This window comes from Lacerta agilis, chromosome 10 (genome assembly GCF_009819535.1).
Source record: "Lacerta agilis isolate rLacAgi1 chromosome 10, rLacAgi1.pri, whole genome shotgun sequence".
NCBI classification, from domain to species: domain Eukaryota; kingdom Metazoa; phylum Chordata; class Lepidosauria; order Squamata; family Lacertidae; genus Lacerta; species Lacerta agilis.
This window is the reverse complement of record NC_046321.1, coordinates 70,268,165-70,290,744: the sequence shown is the minus strand read 5'-3', so window position 1 is coordinate 70,290,744 and position 22,580 is coordinate 70,268,165. Positions and strand designations below refer to the sequence as shown.

At 46.2% G+C, this 22,580-nt stretch overlaps 1 protein-coding gene across 1 annotated transcript in view; it reads left to right on the top strand.

Annotated features, from left to right (window-relative positions):
* ITPR2 (inositol 1,4,5-trisphosphate receptor type 2) overlaps positions 1–22,580 on the top strand; it is a 347,129-nt gene that overhangs the window by 305,076 nt on the left and 19,473 nt on the right. Inside the window, exons 51-55 of the mRNA XM_033163298.1 lie at positions 10,849–11,032; positions 12,326–12,418; positions 12,823–12,953; positions 13,843–14,008; positions 16,387–16,547. Of these exons, the coding sequence (XP_033019189.1) occupies positions 10,849–11,032; positions 12,326–12,418; positions 12,823–12,953; positions 13,843–14,008; positions 16,387–16,547 (735 nt within the window). The remainder of the gene's footprint in view (positions 1–10,848; positions 11,033–12,325; positions 12,419–12,822; positions 12,954–13,842; positions 14,009–16,386; positions 16,548–22,580) is intronic.

The window sequence follows — 22,580 nt, the reverse complement described above, 5'->3', positions numbered from 1 at the left end:
GGGTACTGAGCACGTGTGTAGTAATATGCATTTGAATTGGATTTGGGCAGACTACCTCACAAAGTATTTGCATGTTTAGACCTTTAAGCTTCCCCAAATAAATTCACACAGGACTCAAATATTTGGTTTGGCTTTTGGCAGAATTTAGGCCACAACTTTATTGATTACAACCAAGTGAGTGGTTGCATAGTGTCATGGCAACCCTTGCCTTTTTGCTGTTGCTGCGAGCTAAAGCCGGCTCCGATTTCAAACTTCAAAAGCATTTATTTAGTGCTCGGTAATTACAGTGCAATAAATCATGTCTACTCCCTTCTACGACAAATATCCTAACTGCTTTCATTTCCGCGCCTTTTCCAACATAAGAATTTCCTGGTCGCTCTGAAATGACGTGTAAATTTCTTCTTCCCCCTCTGGCTCCCCTCCCCCTGTCTATCACTGGCTCGAGTACTTTCTCTTTCCTCCGGTGATGTCTGCAAGAGGGGGCTGTCAGAGGATGACGTATCTGTTGAGATTAATTGTGCCGGTTCTCTATAGCCAGCCTCCTCCTCCCACTGGAGGCTGCTAAGGCTGGCTGGGAATTGCAGGCTAAAGAGGCTCTTTTGAAGGTTTGGCAAGAGGGAGAAGCCAGCCAGGATTGCTGATTTGGAGGAAGCAAATAAGCGTTCTGAGCTTCGAAACGCCAAACTGGCAGAAGATTTGCGAGATCTTGAGATAAGAGTTGACGAGGCAAGGAAGGCCAGTGGGGGAGGAGCCACAGCTGTCGTGACTCAGCGGCAACAAATTGCATCAGTGAGTAAGTTCGATGGCCACCCCAAGGATTATCTGGGCTTCAGGACAGAGGTAGATTATGCCCTTAAGATACGGGGGAAGGATTTTCTGAATGATGCTGAGAAGGTGGCCTTTATTATTTCCCATTTGTCTGGGCCAGCTAGAGAATGGGTCCGCCCACTTTTGGCAAGTGACAACCCAGCGCTTGGGAATCTCCAGGACTTCCTGGATGCCACGGCGGCGCATTACACCAGTGACATCGACAATGAGATAACCAAGCAGGAAATCATGAGCCTCAGACAAGGGGAGGGGACTGTGAGAGATTATGTGGTGAAATTTACCCTTTTATGCCATAAATTGGGGTGGGAGATTTTGGCCCCACAAACGGAAGCGCTGTTTCAGCAGGGGTTGAACCCCGAAATTTTGGATGAAATAAGCAGGGGACCACGCCCAAAGGACACTGATGCTTACATAAAGACGGCCCTGCAGGTGGGGGTTCGAGAGGAACAAAGGGCTTGGGAAAGACGGAATGGGCCCAGCACAAGACCGTTCAATGCTTACAGGAGGCAGTTCCCCAGCGTCCAGCCCGTTCAGGGCAACAGGCAGCACCTACCCCCCAAAGAGCCGATGGAGGTCGGTCGTTTGGACACGAGGGAGGGTCCCAAAGAGACGCCTCGCAGGGAGCTGCTGAGGAGCAGGGAGAAGGAGACGCGCAAATGCTTTGTATGTGACAAACCTGGGCATCTAGCCAGGAATTGTTCCCAGAAGCGAGTGTGGCAAGGGATGGCCGCGGCCTCGGTGCAGGAGGAGAGAGAGGGAGCACAGGTGCAGGGAAACGCCAACGCCTGGTTGGAAACAAGAGAGGGGAAGACCAACCAGGCGGAACGCAAGTAAACCCCCCACAAAGGCAGAGTGCAGTGGTTCCACGTACGCCCAGACCTGGAATTGTGCTGATGGTACGGCTGGAATTGCCAAATGGGTACCCCCTTGACGTAGAGGCGCTCCTAGATTCGGGCAGCTCTGCTTCCTTCATGTCCGAAGGCTTTGCCAAGGCTCACCAGATCCATTTATTGCCTTTGGATTTCCCTCTGGTGGTGTCCACGATAGATGGGAGAGAACTGCTGGGTGGCCAGGTGCGGTATCAGACACCGCCCATGAGGATGAGCGTCTTGAGACATCAGGAAGTGATTGCGTTCAACGTCACCCAGCTGGCAGGGGCGCCGATCATACTGGGCATGAGCTGGCTAGATCTTCATGATCCGGTTGTTGCCTGGCACCAGAGGTCACTCACCTTCGGGTCCTCACATTGTAAGGAGAATTGCCTGATGGAGGTGGGAATGCCGGAGACGGAGGGAAGGATCGCCACGGTACGGTTGGAAGAGTCCAGAGGAATTCCACCGCAGTACGAAGACTTTAAGGAAGTGTTCAGTGAGAAGGAGGCGGACCGCCTACCCCCCCATAGGCCTTATGATTGCCAGATTGAGCTACTGCCGGGGGCGAAGTTGCCAGCAGGAAAGTTGTACTCCATGTCGGAGCAGGAGCTGCAGGAGCTGAAGGAGTTCATTACACTGAATCTGCAAAGGGGATTCATATGAGAATCCCAGGCAGTTGGAGGAAGCCCTGTATTTTTCGTGGACAAGAAAGGCACGGCTCAAAAACGTCTTATAGTTGATTACAGGATCTTAAATTCGCGAACGAAACCAACAGCCTTCCCGATGCCAAGAATCGACGACTTGTTGGCGGCAGTGCGAAAGGGAAATTTTTTCACGAAGTTGGATTTACGAGGGGCATACAACCTCATAAGGATCCGAGAAGGAGATGAGTGGAAAACAGCCATGTTTACCCCGTTGGGCACCTACGAATACCGAGTGATGCCTTTTGGGCTCCAGGCGGGCTCCCACACCTTTCAAGCCTTTATGCATCATGTACTGGGCCCCTTGTTGTACCGGAACTGTGTATGTTTTTTGGATGATATCTTGATTTATTCGGACAATGAGAAGCAGCATGAGCAGCATGTCAGACAGGTGTTGCAGAAATTGAAACAACATCACCTGTATGCGAAGCTGGAAAAATGCCAATTTCACGTCCAGCAAGTTGACATTCTGGGGTACAGGGTATCTGACAAAGGCCTAGAAGGTAAAGGCAGTGTTGGATTGGAAGATACCCAAAACCAGAAAAGATGTACAACGCTTCATTGGTTTCAGCAATTTCTACCGCAAGTTCATCAGAAATTTTGCGCAGCTCACCAGCCCGATAACCGACACGCTGAGTACTAAGAAGAAATTTCGGTGGACTACAGAGGCTCAGGCGGCATTTGAGCAGTTACGGCGGGTATTCGCTTCGGAGGAACAGTTGCTGTACCTGGACACGGCGCGGCCCATACGCCTGGAAACTGATGTGTCGGACAGGGCGGTTGGAGCAGTACTGTTGCAACAGGATGCAGAAGGAGACTGGCGACCCTGTGCGTTTTTCTCGAGAAAGCTCAGTAAATCGGAACGCAACTACACCATATGGGACAAGGAGCTGTTGGCCATTGTAGCGGCGCTCAAGAAGTGGCGGCATTTCTTGATCGGAGCCCGCCACCAGATCCAGATCTACACGGACCACAAGAATCTGGAGTACTGGAGAACAGCTAGAGTGCTCAACCAGAGACAACTCCGATGGGCGGAATTCTTCGCCGACTTTGATTTCAGGATCCATTACGTCCCTGGTGACCAGAACGCAAGGGCAGACGCCTTGTCTCGCAAGCCGCAGTACCTGGAGGATGAGGGATTGCCGGAAGAGAGACATGTGGTGCCACCCGGCAGATGGCAGTGCGCTGGAGCCAGGGACCAAGAGTCCCTCATACGCCGTCTCACTAGGGAAGATGCGTTTGCGCTGCAGAAATTCAAAGACCTTCAACAAGGCACAGGGGTGGAAGACGGCTTCATAGCCAAGGATGAACTGTTGTTCTACAAGGGAGCACTATATGTCCCGGGGGATCACTTGAGGGCGAAGGTTCTCAAGCAACTGCACGACAGCCCTTCGGCAGGGCATCCGGGACAGCAAAAGACCTTGCAGTTGGTCACCAGGGATTTCTGGTGGCCAGGGGTGCAGGAGGACATCAAAGGCTACGTGCAAGCTTGTGACTTGTGTCTGCGGGTCAAAAGTGACAATAGACCCCCTGCCGGACTGTTGCACCCCATGCCCACTCCGGGGAAGCCATGGGAGATGGTGTCGATTGACTTCCTCACAGATCTGCCGGCGTCTAAGGGCAAGACGGCAGTGCTAATCATAGTGGACATGCTCACCAAGATGTGCCATTTTGTGGCTTGTCCTAGGGCGGTGTCGGCAGAGGAGACCGCCAGGTTGTTTGCAGACCACGTTTTCAAGCTGCATGGAGTACCATCGAGGGTCGTGAGTGACAGAGGCCGCCAATTTACGTCGCGGTTCTGGCGCAAGCTCATGGAGCTTCTGGGCGTGGAACTCAACTTGTCGACAGCCAGGCACCCACAGACGAATGTACAGGCGGAGAGGGCCAATGCCATTCTGCAGCAGTACCTACGTTGCTACGTTAGCCAACGACAGACGGACTGGCCAAAGTTCCTAGCCTTAGCGGAATTTGCCTATAATAACTCAGTTAATGTTTCCACAGGGATGACACCCTTTCTTGCGAACTATGGAGGGCATCCGAAGTCATTCCCGAGGGGAGAGGATCGGGGCCCGAGCGTGCCGGCGGCAGAGAATTTTGCGGAGGAGATGCTCCAGCTGCACGAGCAACTCAAGAGCACGTTGGACAGGGCCAAAGAAGCCTATAAGAGGGCTTCGGATCAGCATCGGAGGGAGGGGGAGGTCATCAGGGTAGGGGACAGGGTGTGGTTGTCATCTAGGGGGCTGCCCACCAGAAGCAGGTGCAGGAAGTTAGAGCACAGACGCTTGGGACCCTTCGAGGTAGTGGGCCAGGTCAATCCTGTAGCCTTCAAGCTGAGGCTGCCGGAGGACATGAGAATTCACCCCGTGTTTCACAGAGCGCTGTTAACACCGTACAGGGAAGGGCACCCTTATCAAGGGGAAGGGGGGGTGACACCTGGGCCATCAGTGGAGGCAGTGGGGGCCGGCAATGAGGTCACTGAGATCCTCGATTCCAGGTGGAGGGAAGGGCAGGTGGAGTACTTGGTGGCATGGGAAGGGGAGGACCCCGAGAACAACACATGGATGCGCCATGATAATATTCAGGAGGAGTACCTCAAGGCAGAATTCCATGCGCTATACCCACAAAAGCCGGCCCCACCAGGGTATGAATGTTGGCAGGGATCTCAGGAGGAGGGGATGGGGGACCAAGGGTCCAGGGGAATGGAGGAGTCAGAGGAACCCCATCCAGAGTGGTCGGAGGAGGAGTTTGAAGATGTCGTGTCGTTCGCACCATTTACGACAGAACAGTGGAAGACGATATTTGAGTCGGATGAGAATGAGGACACGGACTTCCTGGGGTTTGTCACTCCACCGCGCATGGAACGGTGGCAGGACGGGAAGGGGGAGTCAAGCGACTCCGGGGAGGAAGCGGGCCTTGAGGGAGTGGATGTCTGCTTTCCAGCTTCCTCCCCCTGTTCCTTCTCCCACGCTCCCTTCCCAAGCCATGCTTGGCTCCGTGACACATAGGTTCTGGTTTGACTATCTCCCTGCACCCTTGCAGGCAGCCCTGTCCCAGAGCCACATTCGTAGGACAGACAAGGATGAACACCAGGGACAGCTGACAGTTCACCAGACAGCTGTTCCGATGTCCCTGGGACTCGGCCACTGGCCGGACCCCTTTCGGGGACTGACAAACCATTGAGTCCCTGGATTCCTGTACTGAAATATCCTGCACGTGCCATGCCTATCACCTGAACCAGAGCCTCTCTGCCACCCTAAGCACAAGCGCTCACTGCCAACCACTCACTTCTGTAACCAATCTCTTAACCCCGCTGACACCGAGGTTAGCCATAAATCATTCTCAAATACAGACAAATGGACACTGTCCGGCCTGTAAAGGGATGTGTTGCGATAAGTAATGCCTGGGTGGCAAATGAGTGCCCCCCCACAGACAAAACCTTTCTGGCCACCACGCTCTGGACGTGTCTCCTGGCCCTGTCGGTGGCAGCTGGGCTACGACTTCTTCTCCATTCACGCCTCTGCAAGAGTTGCGACCAGAATATTTTAAGTCCGGGAATAGTTGCCGCCAACTCTTCCAGATCCTCTTGCATGTGGGCCCGCAGGCTCAGACTGGGGACTTCCGGCAAGTCATTCTCGCCCAGCTGGATCACCATCGCTGCAGGCATGTTGGCAAAGGACAACCTGCTCTGGATCATTGGGAGAAGCTTGGCCCAACGCATCCTGCGTCTGGAAATCCAGGACACTTGCACGTGCTCGGGCAATCCGAGTCGATGCCCCATTCCAGATGCCAAGGCCCTCCTGCTGGCCCAGTGGACAATGCTGTGTCCGACTATCCAAACATGAACAGGAGAAGGACCTATAAAGCAACAGAAAACAATTAATACCTGCACCTCAGCGCCGTTTCCTGACGTACCCTTTGCACGCGTCGGATTTCCATTGGCCCACGTCCTTAATCCTGTCCACTGAGACCCAGATTTGCAGTTGTAGTGACTGCTCCAATGTGGAATGAATGCTTGGCAGGGGGTTGGACTGGATGGCCCTTGTGGTCTCTTCCAACTCTATGATTCTATGATTCTATGATTCTAGGTGCAAACTTGGTGGCCTGTTGGCCTGATGCTGCTACTGCCATACGCATTACCGCAGCAAACTGATGCCTCTTCAGAGGCGAACTGTCCTCATGAATGAGGAGCGGACCATCCCCAGGGGGGCAAAGGGACAAGTATTTCCGGACATCCTTCACTGGATAAGGTCCAGGTTCCCCAGTGGCAGCAAGCCTCATCAAGGCACCCCTGCACAACTGATCTGTTTTGGAGCTGCGTATGGTGAGCAGCACTTCTGAATCCAACAGCTGGATGTCCTGTAAAAGCAAACCTCTGGATGCCCCACCTTGTGTTGCCTCCAACACCACCTCGCCCACCAGCAGTGTACCGAAAAAGGTTGTGGAGAATGCTGCTGAAAAGAGTCTTGCCTCATACTTTGACCAACAAATTTGCCTTAAGCTCCTGCACATAGTGCAGAGCAAATCAAAAGTAACTGGTTTCCTGGTTGGAGCCCTTGGGGATTGCAGCCTAGCCCAGCCCTCCATTGCCTTACGCACTATAAATTTAGAGCAGGGATCCCTGGAATAAAGGGACTTGCAAAAGAAAGAAATGGCTGATGCATGGATCCGAATGGATTTAACTGCCCACCCCAGACTTCTGAGGTGTGCGAGATACTGCACATTAGGGGAATGTGTATTAGGGGAATTGCTTTCCTGGACTCCAGAGCAGCGAGCTCTGAAGGTCAGGAAATCCGACCAGGCCTTCTTATAAGACCGAAGAGCGGGTGATGATACAGATGGAATTACTCCCTGCATTATCATGTGCTGCCAAGGCTCCAAAGCTGCGAAGGGAAAAATTCCAGAAGTTGCTGGGCTGCTGGAGCTAAAATTCTGAAGCGCTGTATCTGAAAACGTGATAAAGCATCGGAGATTTCATTATTGGCGCCAGGAATGAAGCATGCCGAAAACACGATGTTAAATTTGAGGCAACGCAGCACAAATGTGTGCAACAGGGCAGAGATTCTTTCAGAGCGAGACGACTGTCTGGCCAGAATGCTCACCACTGCTTGGTTATCTGACCAGAAGCAGACTCGCTTATCCTGGAACTCTCTGGTCCAGATGTGCACCGCTACAACAATGGAGGAAAACTCAAGAAAGGTTAAATCATGTAATATAGCAGAATCCTGCCATTCCATGGGCCACCTCTGAGCGCACCACCGGCCTTTAAAATACAGGCCGAAACCCAATGAACCAGCAGCGTCAGAATGAATCTGGAAATCTGACTCCAGATTCATTACGTCCTGCCATAAGGATATACCATTATATCCTTCCAAAAATTCCAAGCAGGTGTGAAAGTCCTTCCTGACCCCACTAGGTACCCTCACATGGTGGTGAGGAGACTGTAATAAAAGACCCTTTTTGCAGCCTTCTTAGGTTCAGGTTTGGTTGCTGCCACCTCCGAGGACTTTGCCTCGATATGTGGGGCCACATAGGTAGCCCAGACATCCAGATCTTTACCATCCCAGCATGCTGTATGCACGCTACAAGCCCTGGTGCGGAATTGTCTGTCATAAGCAATGGGTGCAGCTTCACCAGCCATTGAATAAGCCAAACGCACCACTGATAAATACATCCAAAGGCTTCTCTTGGGGTATGCAGCAGAAATTACCCCAGCAAAGACTTGAAAGGCATCCAGCCAGCCCTTCCTCAAATGAGAGACTAGCCTTGCTAGCCTTTTTCTTGGGAAAGGCAGCCGCCTTATCCTTGATTTGGGATTCCTCCTTAGGGGGAAGCAACTTATACATTTCTACAAATTTGCCATTCAAGATTCGATTCCAGATTTTGGAAGATAAATGAGCCCCAGGAATTATATCTCTAGCTGAATTGGTAGAGATTGTAATATCCTTTACTGGGACACCATTTGCACACTCCAAAGGAAGGCCATATTTAACCAGCCCCAATGGGGGAGACCCATGCACCTCTCTGCGTGACCCCAATAAAGCCTAGTGGGGGCACCCTCCTCCTCATTGCTTGAATCAGATGACGTACCAGTGGAGGAGGAGGAGTTAGCACTCTTGTGCTTCTTCGCCTTGCGACGAGAATGGCCGCTCTTGTGTTTCTTCCCTCCTCGCAGGGCGGCTGCAGGTGTCGTCAGATCATCATCCGATGACTGAACACTGACCGCCTCCATGGCTGGTGGTGAACGGACCTGCACAGAAGGAGAAACAGAAGACAGTGAGGAACCTTGCTGGGAAGTAGAAGACCTACTCTCTGATTGAGAGATAGGAAGCGGGGCACCACTGGCTGCCAGCTGAACTGCGCGAGAGGTCGAAACCCCTTGTTGTGCCACCTGTAACAAACCAGACCCCCCGCTCCCAACCATTCCACGACCACTTGGGACTGCTGCAGCCGACTGCTGTTGCTGTAACTGGGAAAATAAAACCCACAACTGTTCCAGCTGCTCGCCAGCCTCGCTGGTATCAGATTGGGTCTGTATTTCAAAAGTGGAGGGAGCGGCAGAAGGGCCCAGCTGGGAAGCAGACTGCTCAGAAAGATGCCGCGTTAATAAATCCAGCTCTGCATTAATCCTGCTAACCGCTGCTGGGTAGATTTGAGACTGGGCGATAGTTGGCCATATTGGCCAGGTCTAAGGATGTTTTTTCCCCAGAAATGGTTTAATGACTGCCTCTTTCAGTGGGTCTGGAAAAACTCCCTCGCAGAGGGAAGCATTCACCACCACGCAGAGCCCTTCGCCCAGCCCTTCCCGGCTCGCTTTTATTAGCCAGGATAGGCAAGGATCAAGGAGACAGGTGGTCGGTTTCGCCCGTCCAAGTATCCTGTCCACCTCCTCAGAGGTAACAGATTGGAACTGATCCCATGAAACATGACTAGACAGGGCTCCAGCACTCTCCCGCCCTGGCCCTGCTCCCACGGTGGGGTCTACCTCCTTCTGAATCTGAGCGACTTTATCTGCAAAAAACTTTGCAAAAGCATTGCAGTAGATCTTGGGGTCCCTACCAGGCCCTAATGATGAAGGTGGTTCTGATAGCTTGCGAACCAGCTGGAAGAGTCTCCTGCTGCTGTTCTCTGCAGATGCAATAAAAATGGTGAAGAAGGTCCTCTCCGCCATTGCCATTGCCACTTGGTAGGCTCAAAGTTGAGCTCTAACCTGCGTCTGGTCTGATTCAGCATGAGTAGGGGAATCCCTACTTACTTGGGAGTTCCATCACCAGGACACCTCCCCTTCCTTCCTTGGTTTTCAAGGTTGCTGAGGAGCTCCATTTTGCTGTGTTATAACCCTCATAGGGTCTGAACCCATTTGTTCCTGCTCACAGTTGACCCAGCCCATGCATCCCTGATGCATCCACCAGTGCTTTTTCTAGCTTTTGCTATGGTGTAGTTTGCTGCATAAGAGTAGTTTCATGAGGCAGTCAATGAGATCAGAGTGGAGCTGCGGCATTTTTAAGCTGCTGCTTCTGTTACCGTGCAGCTAAAGGCTTCCTGTTTCACTTTGACTATCTTCATTTTAAGTATTGATGATTCACCCATAATATTGAATTTGTTAATAGTCATAGTTTTTACATTACTAGTTGTTACATGATCAAAGCACCTGTACTCGGGTGGTGTTCTTTTAAAATACTTTTTCTGAGGTGTGCATATGGTGTCTCTATCCAGTCCCATTGTTTTCTTCCACTTTTTAAACTTGTGTGCCTAGGAGCTCTTTGTGATGGATTGCAATGATATTCTCCATACTGTTTTGTCGTCCCATTATAACAGAGAGCCATACAGAAGGTGGTTACTTGCTGGTTTAAGTATTTCTGTCCAACTGCTTCCAATATTCCAAGACAGCTAACAACAAACAGTCATCCACATAAAATATATATAAATAAAACCATACAAAATAATCCCCAAGATGTTAAGATTGCTTTAATATCATTAACATAAAGCAATTTATATGCCATGGAGAAATCTTGATGCTTTAGGATTAGTTATGTGAATTGACAGAAAGTGGTGTCTTGGGCCAGCTCTGGACAATGCCTGCCGAAATCATTGTGCTGCTTATTCCTCTACTGCAGTGGCTTTTAAGCTTATGCAAAGCACTATCCATTAGTCCCCTGCATTACTCAGTCAGAACTGAGACTGCGTCCTAGAACACACTCAGCAGACATGTGGCTGCACATAGGCAGGGAGGATAGATCTTGGTGGGCAACCCTCCTTTCACAGAAGCTTGCCCTGCATTACTGATTTTCTCATTGAGAAATCTGTAAGTTTTTAATTGATCCTGGGATCCACCAGATTAGAGTTTGAAATTGTCTGCACTATTGTATTACTTGAGTGCAGGTGGCAACCGCTTTAAGGAGCTCTGCTGATCACTTTTCTGTTTTCTGTTGTGTCCCCCCCCCCCCCAGTTATTTGACTTGGTGTACAGAGAGGAGACTTTGCTGAATGTAATTAAAAGTGTTACGCGGAACGGACGCTCCATTATTTTGACTGCGGTATTAGCTCTCATCCTTGTGTATCTCTTCTCCATTGTTGGGTTCTTGTTCTTGAAAGATGACTTCATCATGGAGGTGGAAAGAACACCTTTCACAGGTATTGCTCCTACTAGCAAAACATTTTCCTTAGGATTCCACTGTAGTGTATTATTAATTCCAGATAAGATCCGTCTCCATTCCAGTGACAACAGAATGTTAAAACAAAATAAAAATTTCTTTCCAGTAGCACCTTAGAGACCAACTAAGTTTGTTCTTGGTATGAGCTTTCGTGTGCATGCACACTTCTTCAGATACACTGAAACAGAAGTCACCAGATCCTTAAATGTAGTGAGGGAGTGGGGAGGGGTATTACTCAGAAGGGTGGTGGGAATGCGTGATCAGCTGATAGGTGTGGAAAACCTGTTGACGACTCTTAACGGCTGCAATTAGTCTTGCAGGGAAAGGCAAGGGGTGAGATGGCTAAAGATAGCTATGTCATGTATAATGAGATAAGAATCCAATGTTAGATAGATAATGGAGTATTATTTGGGTAGTATCATCTTGTGAACTTGCTCCTTCAAATCCTTTCTTTTCAGCACAGATTCATCATTTGTGATGCATAAGGCAAAATAGGTGTTTGATCAAATAAAGCTGATATATACGTCGTTTACTCACTTTGGAAATGTTAAATTAGTGTTTTACTCAACTCCATACATATTTACAAATGAGCATCAAACAAACTTTTCATCCTTGAAACTCTTTAAATATTCTGGATTTAAAAAGATGGTGCCTCAGATCAGTGTCCTCCTTGTCATTCTTTGTGAATACTTTAATGATTTTTTAAAATTGATGTTACTTTCATATCTCACAGTTGTTTCTAGCTTTGAATATATTTCATCCTAACTAGATGGAGTTCTGTTTGATGTCAGTTCTGTAATTTAGGCAGAAGCAACAGTAAAATGCCTGTGATATATTTTAAATGTGAAACACTGATCTCTTCATTACTGCAAGTGTTTTAGTCTTCTTCCTCGACAGTCTTCTTTCATTGTTTCTTCTGACACTAAGTGAGAGATTTGGTGAGTTATGGGTTTGATCGTGGCCAGAACACACAATTATTTGGGAGTTCAAATGTTATTTACGTAATTGTTGTTAAGTAAAACAAAGGTAGAGATATATCTCAAGCTGTCTCGTACAAATTTAAAGTAACAAAAGACTTTCATCCACAGATTTTGCAATGTATTTAAATTTAGGTCCTTGTTCAAGTGAGTATATCTGAAACCGAAATTTGGTTACAAAATGTGAAATTATCAGCCTATTTCTGACCTAATTTTTAATGTGTCTGCTGATACCCTGTACATATTTTTTTCAACAAATCATTCCATTGCCAACATTTTGTTCTTTCTTCTCTCAGAGAGTGGCACTGTTCCTACCACAAGATTAACAGCAATGATGGACACTTGTTCAAAGGAGAACTGTAGTACTACAATACCTGCTTTAAAATTAGGTTGGTAGAATGCTCACAAAACATTTTCTGTTTTTCCCTGAGCAAGTATCTGCTGCTTAGTTAGACCAAAATGAGATTATATGCAGAACACATAGTTACCCTAAAAGCAGCCACCATGTGTATCCTTCTCTACCCATCTCTGCATAATGTCCAGAGAAAGAAAAAACATGGTATGACATAATCACAACGAGAGTTTCTCTGTCCGTGCACCATTTCATTAGCTTGAAGGGATGGGGGAAATTCTCAACACAATGATGTTATGTAAGGCATTTTATTCTACCACTCATTACTGAAAGTGGGGGTGTTTGTCTGCCAGTTTGGCAGCAACCACATGTTCTCTACATTTGTCTAGTTCTGCCCTTAGTCAAAGCTTAGTTGAATCCTGTATCATGTTCCATCCACAGATGAAGAACCAGATGAGGATGGGATTGAGAGGACGTGTGACACTCTGCTAATGTGTATTGTGACAGTTCTGAACCAGGGCCTGAGAAATGGTGGTGGAGTGGGTGATGTGCTCCGAAAGCCTTCTAAAGATGTAAGCATTTTGTATGGTGTAGCTTCATGCTCATGCCTGCCAGATAGATAGATAGATAGATAGATAGATAGATAGATAGATAGACAGATGCCTTTCGGTTTTATTTGGAGTGTTTTAAAGGGAGTGTCTTGATCCCATGCCTTGCTTTGGCTGGATAATACCAATATTCACTTAATAGATTTTCATGTCACCAACTAATTCATCAGTGTAAACCAAACTAGATGCAACAGAACAACCATGGGTGGGTGTGGGGTGGAGTTTATTTTTTAATGTGGAAATATAATACATATTTCCCGCTGCATCCACATAAAATGAACAGGGTGCAATTGCTTGGCCTGAATGGATGCTCTGAATACACAGATGATCACAAGTAAATGTTTCCCAGCTGGGTGCAAATTGACATCACATACAGGGGCGTCTTGCCCATAAAGGCAAGTAGCACGGAGTGCCAGGGCGCCAAGTTCTGGAGGGTGCCAGGAAAGAGGTGGGTAAATAAACCTCCCGGCATCAGCTCACTGAACTCGCCTGCCTCCGCCATGCCACGCCGAAGCAGCACCACACCCAGAGCCTCTGCGTGCCATGGCCACCGCGGCACAGGCGCCAGGGAAGAGGAGGAGGCTGGGCGCGGTGCCTCCCAGCACCAGCTCACCGCCCTCGTCCGCCTCGCTTAAGAAGCGCCACGCCCAGAGCCCCCGCCTCTTCCCTGCCAGAGGAGCCGCCCTCCAGCCGCTGCCCGCCTCCCCCAGCCCCACAAAGCTGCCAGCAGCACCGTAAAAAGGTTGGCAACTCTGGGAAACGGGGGGGGGGCCCACCGGAGGGATCTTTGCACCATGCCGCTGGATATACTTAAGACGGCCCTGATCATGTAGAAACATTATTGTCATTTCAGGAGCCCCTCTTTGCTGCTCGAGTTGTCTATGATCTCCTGTTTTATTTCATTGTCATCATTATTGTCCTGAACCTCATTTTTGGAGTCATAATCGATACATTTGCAGATCTCAGAAGTGAAAAACAAAAAAAAGAGGAAATCTTGAAGACAACCTGTTTCATCTGTGGTATGTGTTAGCGAGCTATTAAATTGGGTGAGGGGAAAGCAGTTTTAAAGAGTTTTATTTAAGCTTATTCCTTTCCAATAGTAAACCAAATGGCAGTCAAAATATCACATCGGTAAGTTAGTCTTGTGTTGTCATTGCTACTAATAACTTATGTTCGGGCACTTTCAGTTATTACCTGATTAATCCAGTATGAAAGGTCTGTGGTCTGGTTCTCCAAACTTCAACATGTATGTAACTGAATTATTTCAGACCTGTTTACATAGGAGCTGTGCACACCAACCCCACCTACCCACCCCCAACAACCCCCTTGTCAAGCCCTGCTTTACATCTCACCAACCCCTCGCACAACCCATCACAGTTTGCCCAGTTCAGATAAGATAGAGGCATTACATGTTCTCAGGTCCAAAAGGGAAGGAGATGGCCTGTTCCAGACAAGGTTGCACTTCCTTTGAAAGAGCAGATTATTAACAGCAATACTTTTGGAACCAGCACTGTCACTGGAGGTCCAGAGGGGTTTGGTGACTAGGATTGGCTATTTCCCGCTACAGCTGGCTCACTAGTTATGGCTCCTTTTAGACAGAGATGATGGCCACTGTTCTCCATGGTCTGGCAACCTTCAAATTGCAATGCCAATGAAGATGCTTTGGAAACTTCAGCTGAACCAGAATGCAGTGGAAAGGTTACTGGCTGGGGTGATCTCTAGAACCCAAATAACTCCGGTTCTAAATCAGCTGCACTGGATGCCAGTTTATTTCTGAGCCCAATTCAGGTTGCTCACATTGGTATTTGAAGCCACACATGATGTGGGCCACAAATATCTGAAAGACTTCCTCCTTTCCCAGAGATCACCCTGGGTGTTAAAGTTGGGAATTCAAGGAGTGGCAAAGAGCTCAGCAGAGGACTTTCTCTGTGGTAGCTCCAAAATTGTAGAACGCCCTACAGAGGTGTGTCTAAGGTACCCCTGACCGTTAGGTCCAGTCACGGACGACTCTGGGGTTGCGGCGCTCATCTCGCTTTACTGGCCGAGGAAGCCGGCTTTGTCCGCAGACAGCTTCCAGGTCATGTGGCCAGCATAAATAAGCCGCTTCTGGCGAACCAGAGCAGCGCACGGAAACACCGTTTACCTTTCTGCTGGAGCGGTACTTATTTATCTACTTGCACTTTGATGTGCTTTCAAACTGCTAGGTGGGCAGGAGCTGGGACCAAACAACAGGAGCTCACCCCGTTGTGGGGATTCGAACAGCCAACCTTCTGATTGGCAAGCCCTAGGCTCTGTGGTTTAGACCACAGGACCACCCGCATCCTACAGAGGTGTGTCAAGAATGTTCATTATTCAGCTTTTGTCGTATGCTGCAGAGTTGAAAAATATTTTTGTAGACTTCCTGAAAAGTGTAAATTAACCTGATGAGTTAGTTGGTTGGTTGGTTGGTTGGTTGGTTGTTTTTTTTTTAAGTATTCTGGTGGTGGTTTAACTTTACCTAGGACCTTTTGAGGAAAGGCAGGTAATACCGGTAAATCTTAGAAATAAGTAGGGTCGTTGGCAAGTGAGTCTGCATGGAACACCTGAACACACAAGACAGGTAATGTATATGGAAGTCTCAGTTATGCTTATATTAGAATTTTTAGGTTGAAATACTGTGGAAGCCAAAAAGTGGAGGGCTTGAGTCTTCCTAGAGATGGGCAAACTTTCACCATCTTGTTTCTGAATTGGCATTTTCAGCATTTTCAGAGAATTCTTATTAAGACTTATCTGAAATGTTTGAAAGTTCTGGCTCATTTCAAATACTTAGCAGCCCTCTATTGGTGAAGGCCCAGCAAACAGCCCTCACTTTCACAAAACCATTGTTGCTGAAAGGTAAGTTTCAGGGGATACGGATGAAGGGAAAGGGGATATTTGGCAAAGACCCACACATTTATAATCCTGGCTGAAATTCAAAGGGATTTTCATTCAGATCATAAAACATTTGCTGTTTCCCAGGTCACCAACCTAAGTTCTGATTCTCAACATCATCACTTGTTCGTCATCATCTATTGTTATAGAAGTTATTTCTCTGAGAAATTGGATAGTGAGCATTTGGGCAGCCTGGTAGATGTTATCTTCATTTCCATCCCCTTTATTTTAGATTTCTTTATTATTGTACATCATCTGGAGCCTTTTCTTTTTTCTTTTTGCAAAGACAGGAAACAAATACTAGAAATAAGTATCATATCTGATGTGTGCCTTAATGAAATTGTTGGTTTTGAAGACAGTGTAAGTGTGTGTGTGTGTGTGTGTGTGTTGTGGTTATTTTTTTTTTAAAGAACTTGTAATTAAGACAAGTGTTGACAAGATGATGGAACCAATGAAATATTGTCAGTGTGTTTCTCCTTTTTTGCAGGGCTTGAGCGAGACAAATTTGATAATAAGACAGTTTCCTTTGAGGAGCACATAAAGGCAGAACACAACATGTGGCACTATTTATACTTCATAGTTCTGGTCAGAGTGAAAGACCCAACGGAATACACTGGTCCTGAAAGTTATGTGGCTCAAATGATTGTGGTGAGTCACTTTTATATAAGTCTTCCTTCAGAGAGGTGGGCCTTTCAGGTGCGGCTTGCCTTACATATTTTAGGTGTCAAGTGCAAAACGTCCTCTTTACCCAGGCCTTTTAGTGTGTGGGGGGGGGCTGTTATTATTAATTTTTCCTGTGATAGTTTTATTGTATTTTATTATGATATGTAAATTATGTTTTATTGTTGTACACTGCCCTTGGATCTTCAGATAAAGGGCGGTATATACATTGAATAAACAACAACAACAACAACAACAACAACTGTGAGAAGCTGCCAACTGTATAGTTACAAAGGTATTTAAATGCATTTGCAGTAACCCAAGGCAAAGGCCCAGCACTGGGCATAATGAAAATATGACAGCAAAGTTCACAGTTACCCTCAGGCTCCTGCACTCTCATACTCAGTATGCTTATCTAGTTTGTAAGCTCCTTTTTTGTCCTGAATCACTGGCTAATGTTTCATAAAAGAGAAAAATGCCCGCCGCCAAGCAACAGCACAAAGAAAGAACAGAGGTCTCCACTTCTGCAATGCATAGGACTATTCCAATAGTATGATGTACAAAAATGACAACAGCATGAAACTGGGTTTGGTAGCCTGTGAAGCGGTCCAGACATTTAGAAGTCACTCTGTGGGAACTCCCAAGATACAGCTGCTGTTTTTCTGACACACTTCATGCAGATAAATTGTAGTTATAAAGGTCAGACCTTTCTTTCTCCTTGTGTTTCCACCCCACCCCCACCCCCATCCCAAGAGACTTGTAAAAGGGTAAGAAACTGCATTAGACTTGGTGCACATGCAGGCAGTTAGAATCATGTCCATCATCTTGATCTTTTATTGCTTGATTAGTCAACTCTTGGCTTGAGGGACCTTAGCCGTGATTGAGCCCATACTTTGCATGCAAACGTTGTCTGGTTACGGTGCCTGGCATCTCCTGTTAAAAGGACTGCTTTTATTCTTCCTCACTTCACCCACCATTTCTTTCGTTAGTTCAATATGAACTAACAGTAGTAATTCATTCAACATTAAGTGTATCTCTAGTGCCCGCAGTTGGAAATTATTGGTGCAATGCACTAATGCATGGGTAGGCAACCTAAGGCCCGGGGGCTGGATCTGGCCTAATCGCCTTCTCAATCCGGCCCACAGACAGTCCAGGAATCGGCGTGTTTTTACATGAGTAGAATGTGTCCTTTTATTTAAAATGCATCTCTGGGTTATTTGTGGGGCAAAAGAATTTGTTCATTCCCCACCCCAAAAAAATAGTCCAGCCCCCCACAAGGTCTGAGGGACAGTGGACTGGCCCCCTGTTGAAAAAGTTTGCTGACCCCTGCACTAATGTACTTTTCATTAGTGCTAATGGTGGGATCTCTGGAGTTGAGCCTCTAAAATATCAACACAGGCACAAAGGCCTCTATTTACCCCATGCTTTGAGTATGAAAAACCAGTTTTGGAAGTTTAATGACTTAAAATGTTGGCAGTAGATTGCTGGGTTTTATTTGATACTCTCCCTGGAATGAGCTATGTTGAGGAATATATTGTTTGAGTGGGAATGCTGTACTAAACATAAGTCCAGTTTGAAGAGAGGCACATGGTATTACCTTTTTAAAAATAGTGGGCAGATTCCTTATCCCAGCTTCGTGGTCTGCATCAGAAATAATTCGAGGATACCAGATTCTGCTGCTCTGTGCATCTAGGACATTCCCTCCACCGAGTCTCCCAGGCCACTGCATCCTTCCTTTTCCCTTGCCTGGATCCCACAGCATTGGGGGAAACTCTGTGCGATGTGTCCTGCCCTCCTTCACCTTGCCACGAATGGGCAACTGTAAGAAAAGTGTTATCAGCATGACAACAGTGCAGAGAACTCAGCAGCTGGGATGGGGACCTGCTCTGAAATGTGTCAGCTGCTTGCCAGGGTGGGGAAACTCTGGCAACTTTGCAGCCGGAAAAGCAGGTGAGGCTGTGGGTGCAGGGATGCCAGGGACCAGCCTAGCGGGTGGCAGCTGCAGCGCCGCTTGTGCCAACTGCAGGCTAGAGAGTGGCTGGGCTGGCAGCAGTAGTGGCTGCATCAGCTCTGGCATAGCCCCATTCCTATGCACGTTTACTTGGTGGTAATTGCCACCTTCTCCCAAAGAAGTAAGTTGAGATGAAGGGACTTGAGGCTTGTGGAGAGACCATCCAGCACGTCAGCAAAACCACAAAAGATACAAAAAGGGGTGTGTGTGGAGGGAGTTTGCACTAACATTGCCAGAGCTTTCTTTCCCCCCTCCTCATTCCTAGCTGTGAAAAAGGAAGTGCCTTCTGTTTGTTCCCTTGACAGCTTGCTTGCTTTCCATTAATAGCACCACAAATCAGAAGCGATGGGCAGTTTTATTTGGCCATGCTCCCCACTCCCTCTCATAAAGTGCTTAGTCGCCTCCATGGTGCCAAAGCATGTGCGTGCATCAATGTGAAGTCACGTCATGACATCATGTGATGTGGCGCACACGCACTGGGCACCCACAATCTGGGGCCCAAGTTGGCGCTACTGTCTCCGTCAATGCCACAGTTGTTAGTCCTATTTTAGACATGAGGAGGAGCTATGAGAGGGAAGGGTACTCGCCTAAGACCATCTCCTGAATTCATGGCATAGACACAGTTTTCATTGACCTCCTGTAGATGTTGAAGATAAGCCCCCTCTCATCCTCCATCAGAATATTCCAGACTGCAGAGAGAAGATTGATTAGACAGCCTTGAATCATATACCATCTTTGGTCTTATAAACAATACCTCCTTTTGCTGCCAGAATGGCCACAAGACTATATTTATTGGATTGGGATAAGTGCATTGAATTTGAATTTGGTTGTTTGCCATTTGTCTTTCAGAACATTTTATTATAAATTATGTGTTGGTCACCCTGTTTAGCTGCAAAGCTACCAGGTAGTTCATTTCTCCCTCACTGGGTGTTCACATGATAAAAGTAGGCTTACAACATATTTCATGTTACAGGTAGGTAGCCGTGTTGGTCTACCATAGTCAAAACAAAATAAAATAAAAAATTCCTTCCAGTAGCACCTTAGAGACCAACTAAGTTATCATATTGGCCACCTCATGAGAAGAGAAGACTCCCTGGAAAAAACCCTGATGTTGGGAAAGATGGAGGGCACAAGGAGAAGGGGACGACAGAGGATGAGATGGTTGGACAGTGTCCTTGAAGCTACTAACATGAGTTTGGCCAAACTGCGGGAGGCAGTGGAGGATAGGGGTGCCTGGCGTGCTCTGGTCCATGGGGTCACGAAGAGTCGGACACGACTGAACGACAACAAGTTATCATATTTCATAAAAAGGAAGATGCATAGCATAAAGACATCAGATTAGCTGAAGAAAAACAAATCAGTCAAATCATATCTAAAGTATAAAATGTTTTAGTTCATGCAGCATTTAATGAAAATTTGTTTGGAACATGATGTAAAAGGGTAGATCAAAAGGAAACATTTTGTTCAGCATAAATTGTCGAACAGTTGCTGAACATGGTTAGTGCAACCCTAACTATGTCTACTCAGATGTAAGCCCTATTGAATTCAGTGGGGCTTACTCCTAGGTAAGTGGGGTTAGAATTGCAGCCCATGTATATTCAGTTGGTGACCATTTTAGGCACGTCCAATTGACGCGTGACTGCCGATGTACAGGTCCTTTTGGATGCGGAAAAGGCAGGACAGGGGCAGGGCACACTGATACACACTCCACTGCCGTGCACAGATGCTGGGAACAGAACCCCCATGCGAAATGGTCACTGTCTTTGTTTGACATAATGAAATATTGTAGTATTAAAAGTTTACCACTATAATATTTTGTATTATTTTTTGAAGATCATTTTTAGAAGCCATACAACTACATTCATTTTTTTTATAAAATATAAAACTCTACAGTCTTCTTAAGAATTCTGGAGTCATACTATTGTGCATTAATATATTCTCATTATCCTTATTTTGGATCTCATATCCCATCAATCCCAACAAGAAGGCCTCAGGTCTTTTTGGAAAAGTATATTTAAACATCTTCTTAAGTTCATTATAGATAGATTCCCAATAAGCCTTGACCTTTCCACAAGTCCACCACATGTGATAAAAACTCCCTTCTTCTTGTCTACATTTCCAACACATCTTATCATGCATTCTATACATTTTTGATAATTTCACTGGAGTCAAATACCATCTATACATAATCTTGTAAACATTTTCCTTCAAAGCTACACATGCAGTGAATTTCAAAGTCTCCTTCCATAATTTTGTCCATGCATCATATTCAATATTATGCCCAAAGTCTATAGCCCATTTTATCATCACTTCTTTCGTCAACTCATCTTTAGTATACCATTCTAACAGCAAATCATACATTTTTGTCAAAAATTTGCCTTTACCTTCTAATAGCTCAGTTTGTAATCTAGATTTTTTATCCTCAAAACCAATTTTTTTATCCTCCAACAACAAATTGTTCACCTGGTGATATTGTATCCAACCTGTGAAAGTATCTTCGATCTGGTCATATGGCTTTAACTTCCAACCTCTTTCTGTTCTCATCAACAAATCCCCATATGTGGAACTTTTACCTTCCATATTAACTTTCTTTAATGTAAGAACATCAATCGGTGAGATCCACCATGGGGTTTTCCTCTCTAGAAGTCTCTTATTCCTTTCCCATACTTCAAAGATGGCTCTCCTTATCACATGATTCATAAAACCTTTATGAACTTTTACTTTATCATACCAAAGATAGGAGTGCCATCCAAATCTATTGTCATATCCTTCTAGATCTAAAAGATCAGTATTTTGCAATATTATCCACTCTTTTATCCAACACAAACAGGACGCTTCATAATATAATTTCAAATCTGGTAGGGCAAAGCCCCCTCTTTCCTTCTTATCGATCAACAATTTGAATTTTATTCTTGGTTTCTGCCCTTGCCAGATAAATCTTGTCAATGTTTTTTGCCATTCTTTGAATTGTCCTATTCCTTTAATTATTGGAATCGTTTGAAATAGGAATAACATCCTCGGCAAGACATTCATCTTAATTGCAGCTATTCTTCCACTAAAAGATAATTTGAATCTAGTCCAAACTTCTAGATCTTTCTTTATCTCCTTCCAGACTGGTTGGTAGTTATCTTCGAATAAATTAATATTTTTGGGAGTTAACCAGATTCCCAGATACTTCACTTTCTTTGCTACGGCTATTCCAGTTCTTTGTTCTAATTCTTCTATCCTCTCTTTCTCCATATTTTTCACCATCATCTTGGTCTTGGTTTTGTTCAGTTTAAAACCTGCAAGTTGACCAAATTTCTCCATCACCTCCAACACTTTCGGGACACTGTTCTGGGGTTCTTCTGTTACCACCAAATCATCCGCAAAGGCTTTTAACTTAAATTCTTTTGCACCAATTTTAATTCCTCTTATTTCTGGGCATTCTCTCAACCTTCTAGCTAAAACCTCCAGGACCATTATGAACAATAAAGGTGACAGCGGGCAACCTTGTCTGGTACCTTTCGTTATTTCAAAACTTTCTGTTATTTCATTATTGACTATTAACTTTGCTCTTTGATCCGAATATATTGATTCAATTCCTCTCAAAAAAGATCCCTCTATTCCCATTCCTATCATGCTCTTCCTCATAAACTGCCAAGAAATATTATCGAAGGCTTTTTCCGCATCAACAAACATTAATACCGCTGGTTTATCATTCCTGATTTCCAGATATTCTATTACATCAACAATATGTCTTACATTTTCTTTTAACTGTCTACCAGGAAGAAAACCAGCTTGGTCTTTATGAATTACTTCATTCAAAATTCCCTTCAATCTTGTAGCCATGATATCCGCAAAAAGCTTATAATCGTTATTCAATAAGGAAATTGGCCGATAGTTCTTAACACTTAGTCGATCTGTATCTTTGTTTAGGTATTAAAGTTACATATGCTTCTTTCCACGTACTAGGGATCTTTCCTCCTTCCAAAATGTTATCCATTACCTCTTTCAGTACCGGAATCAGT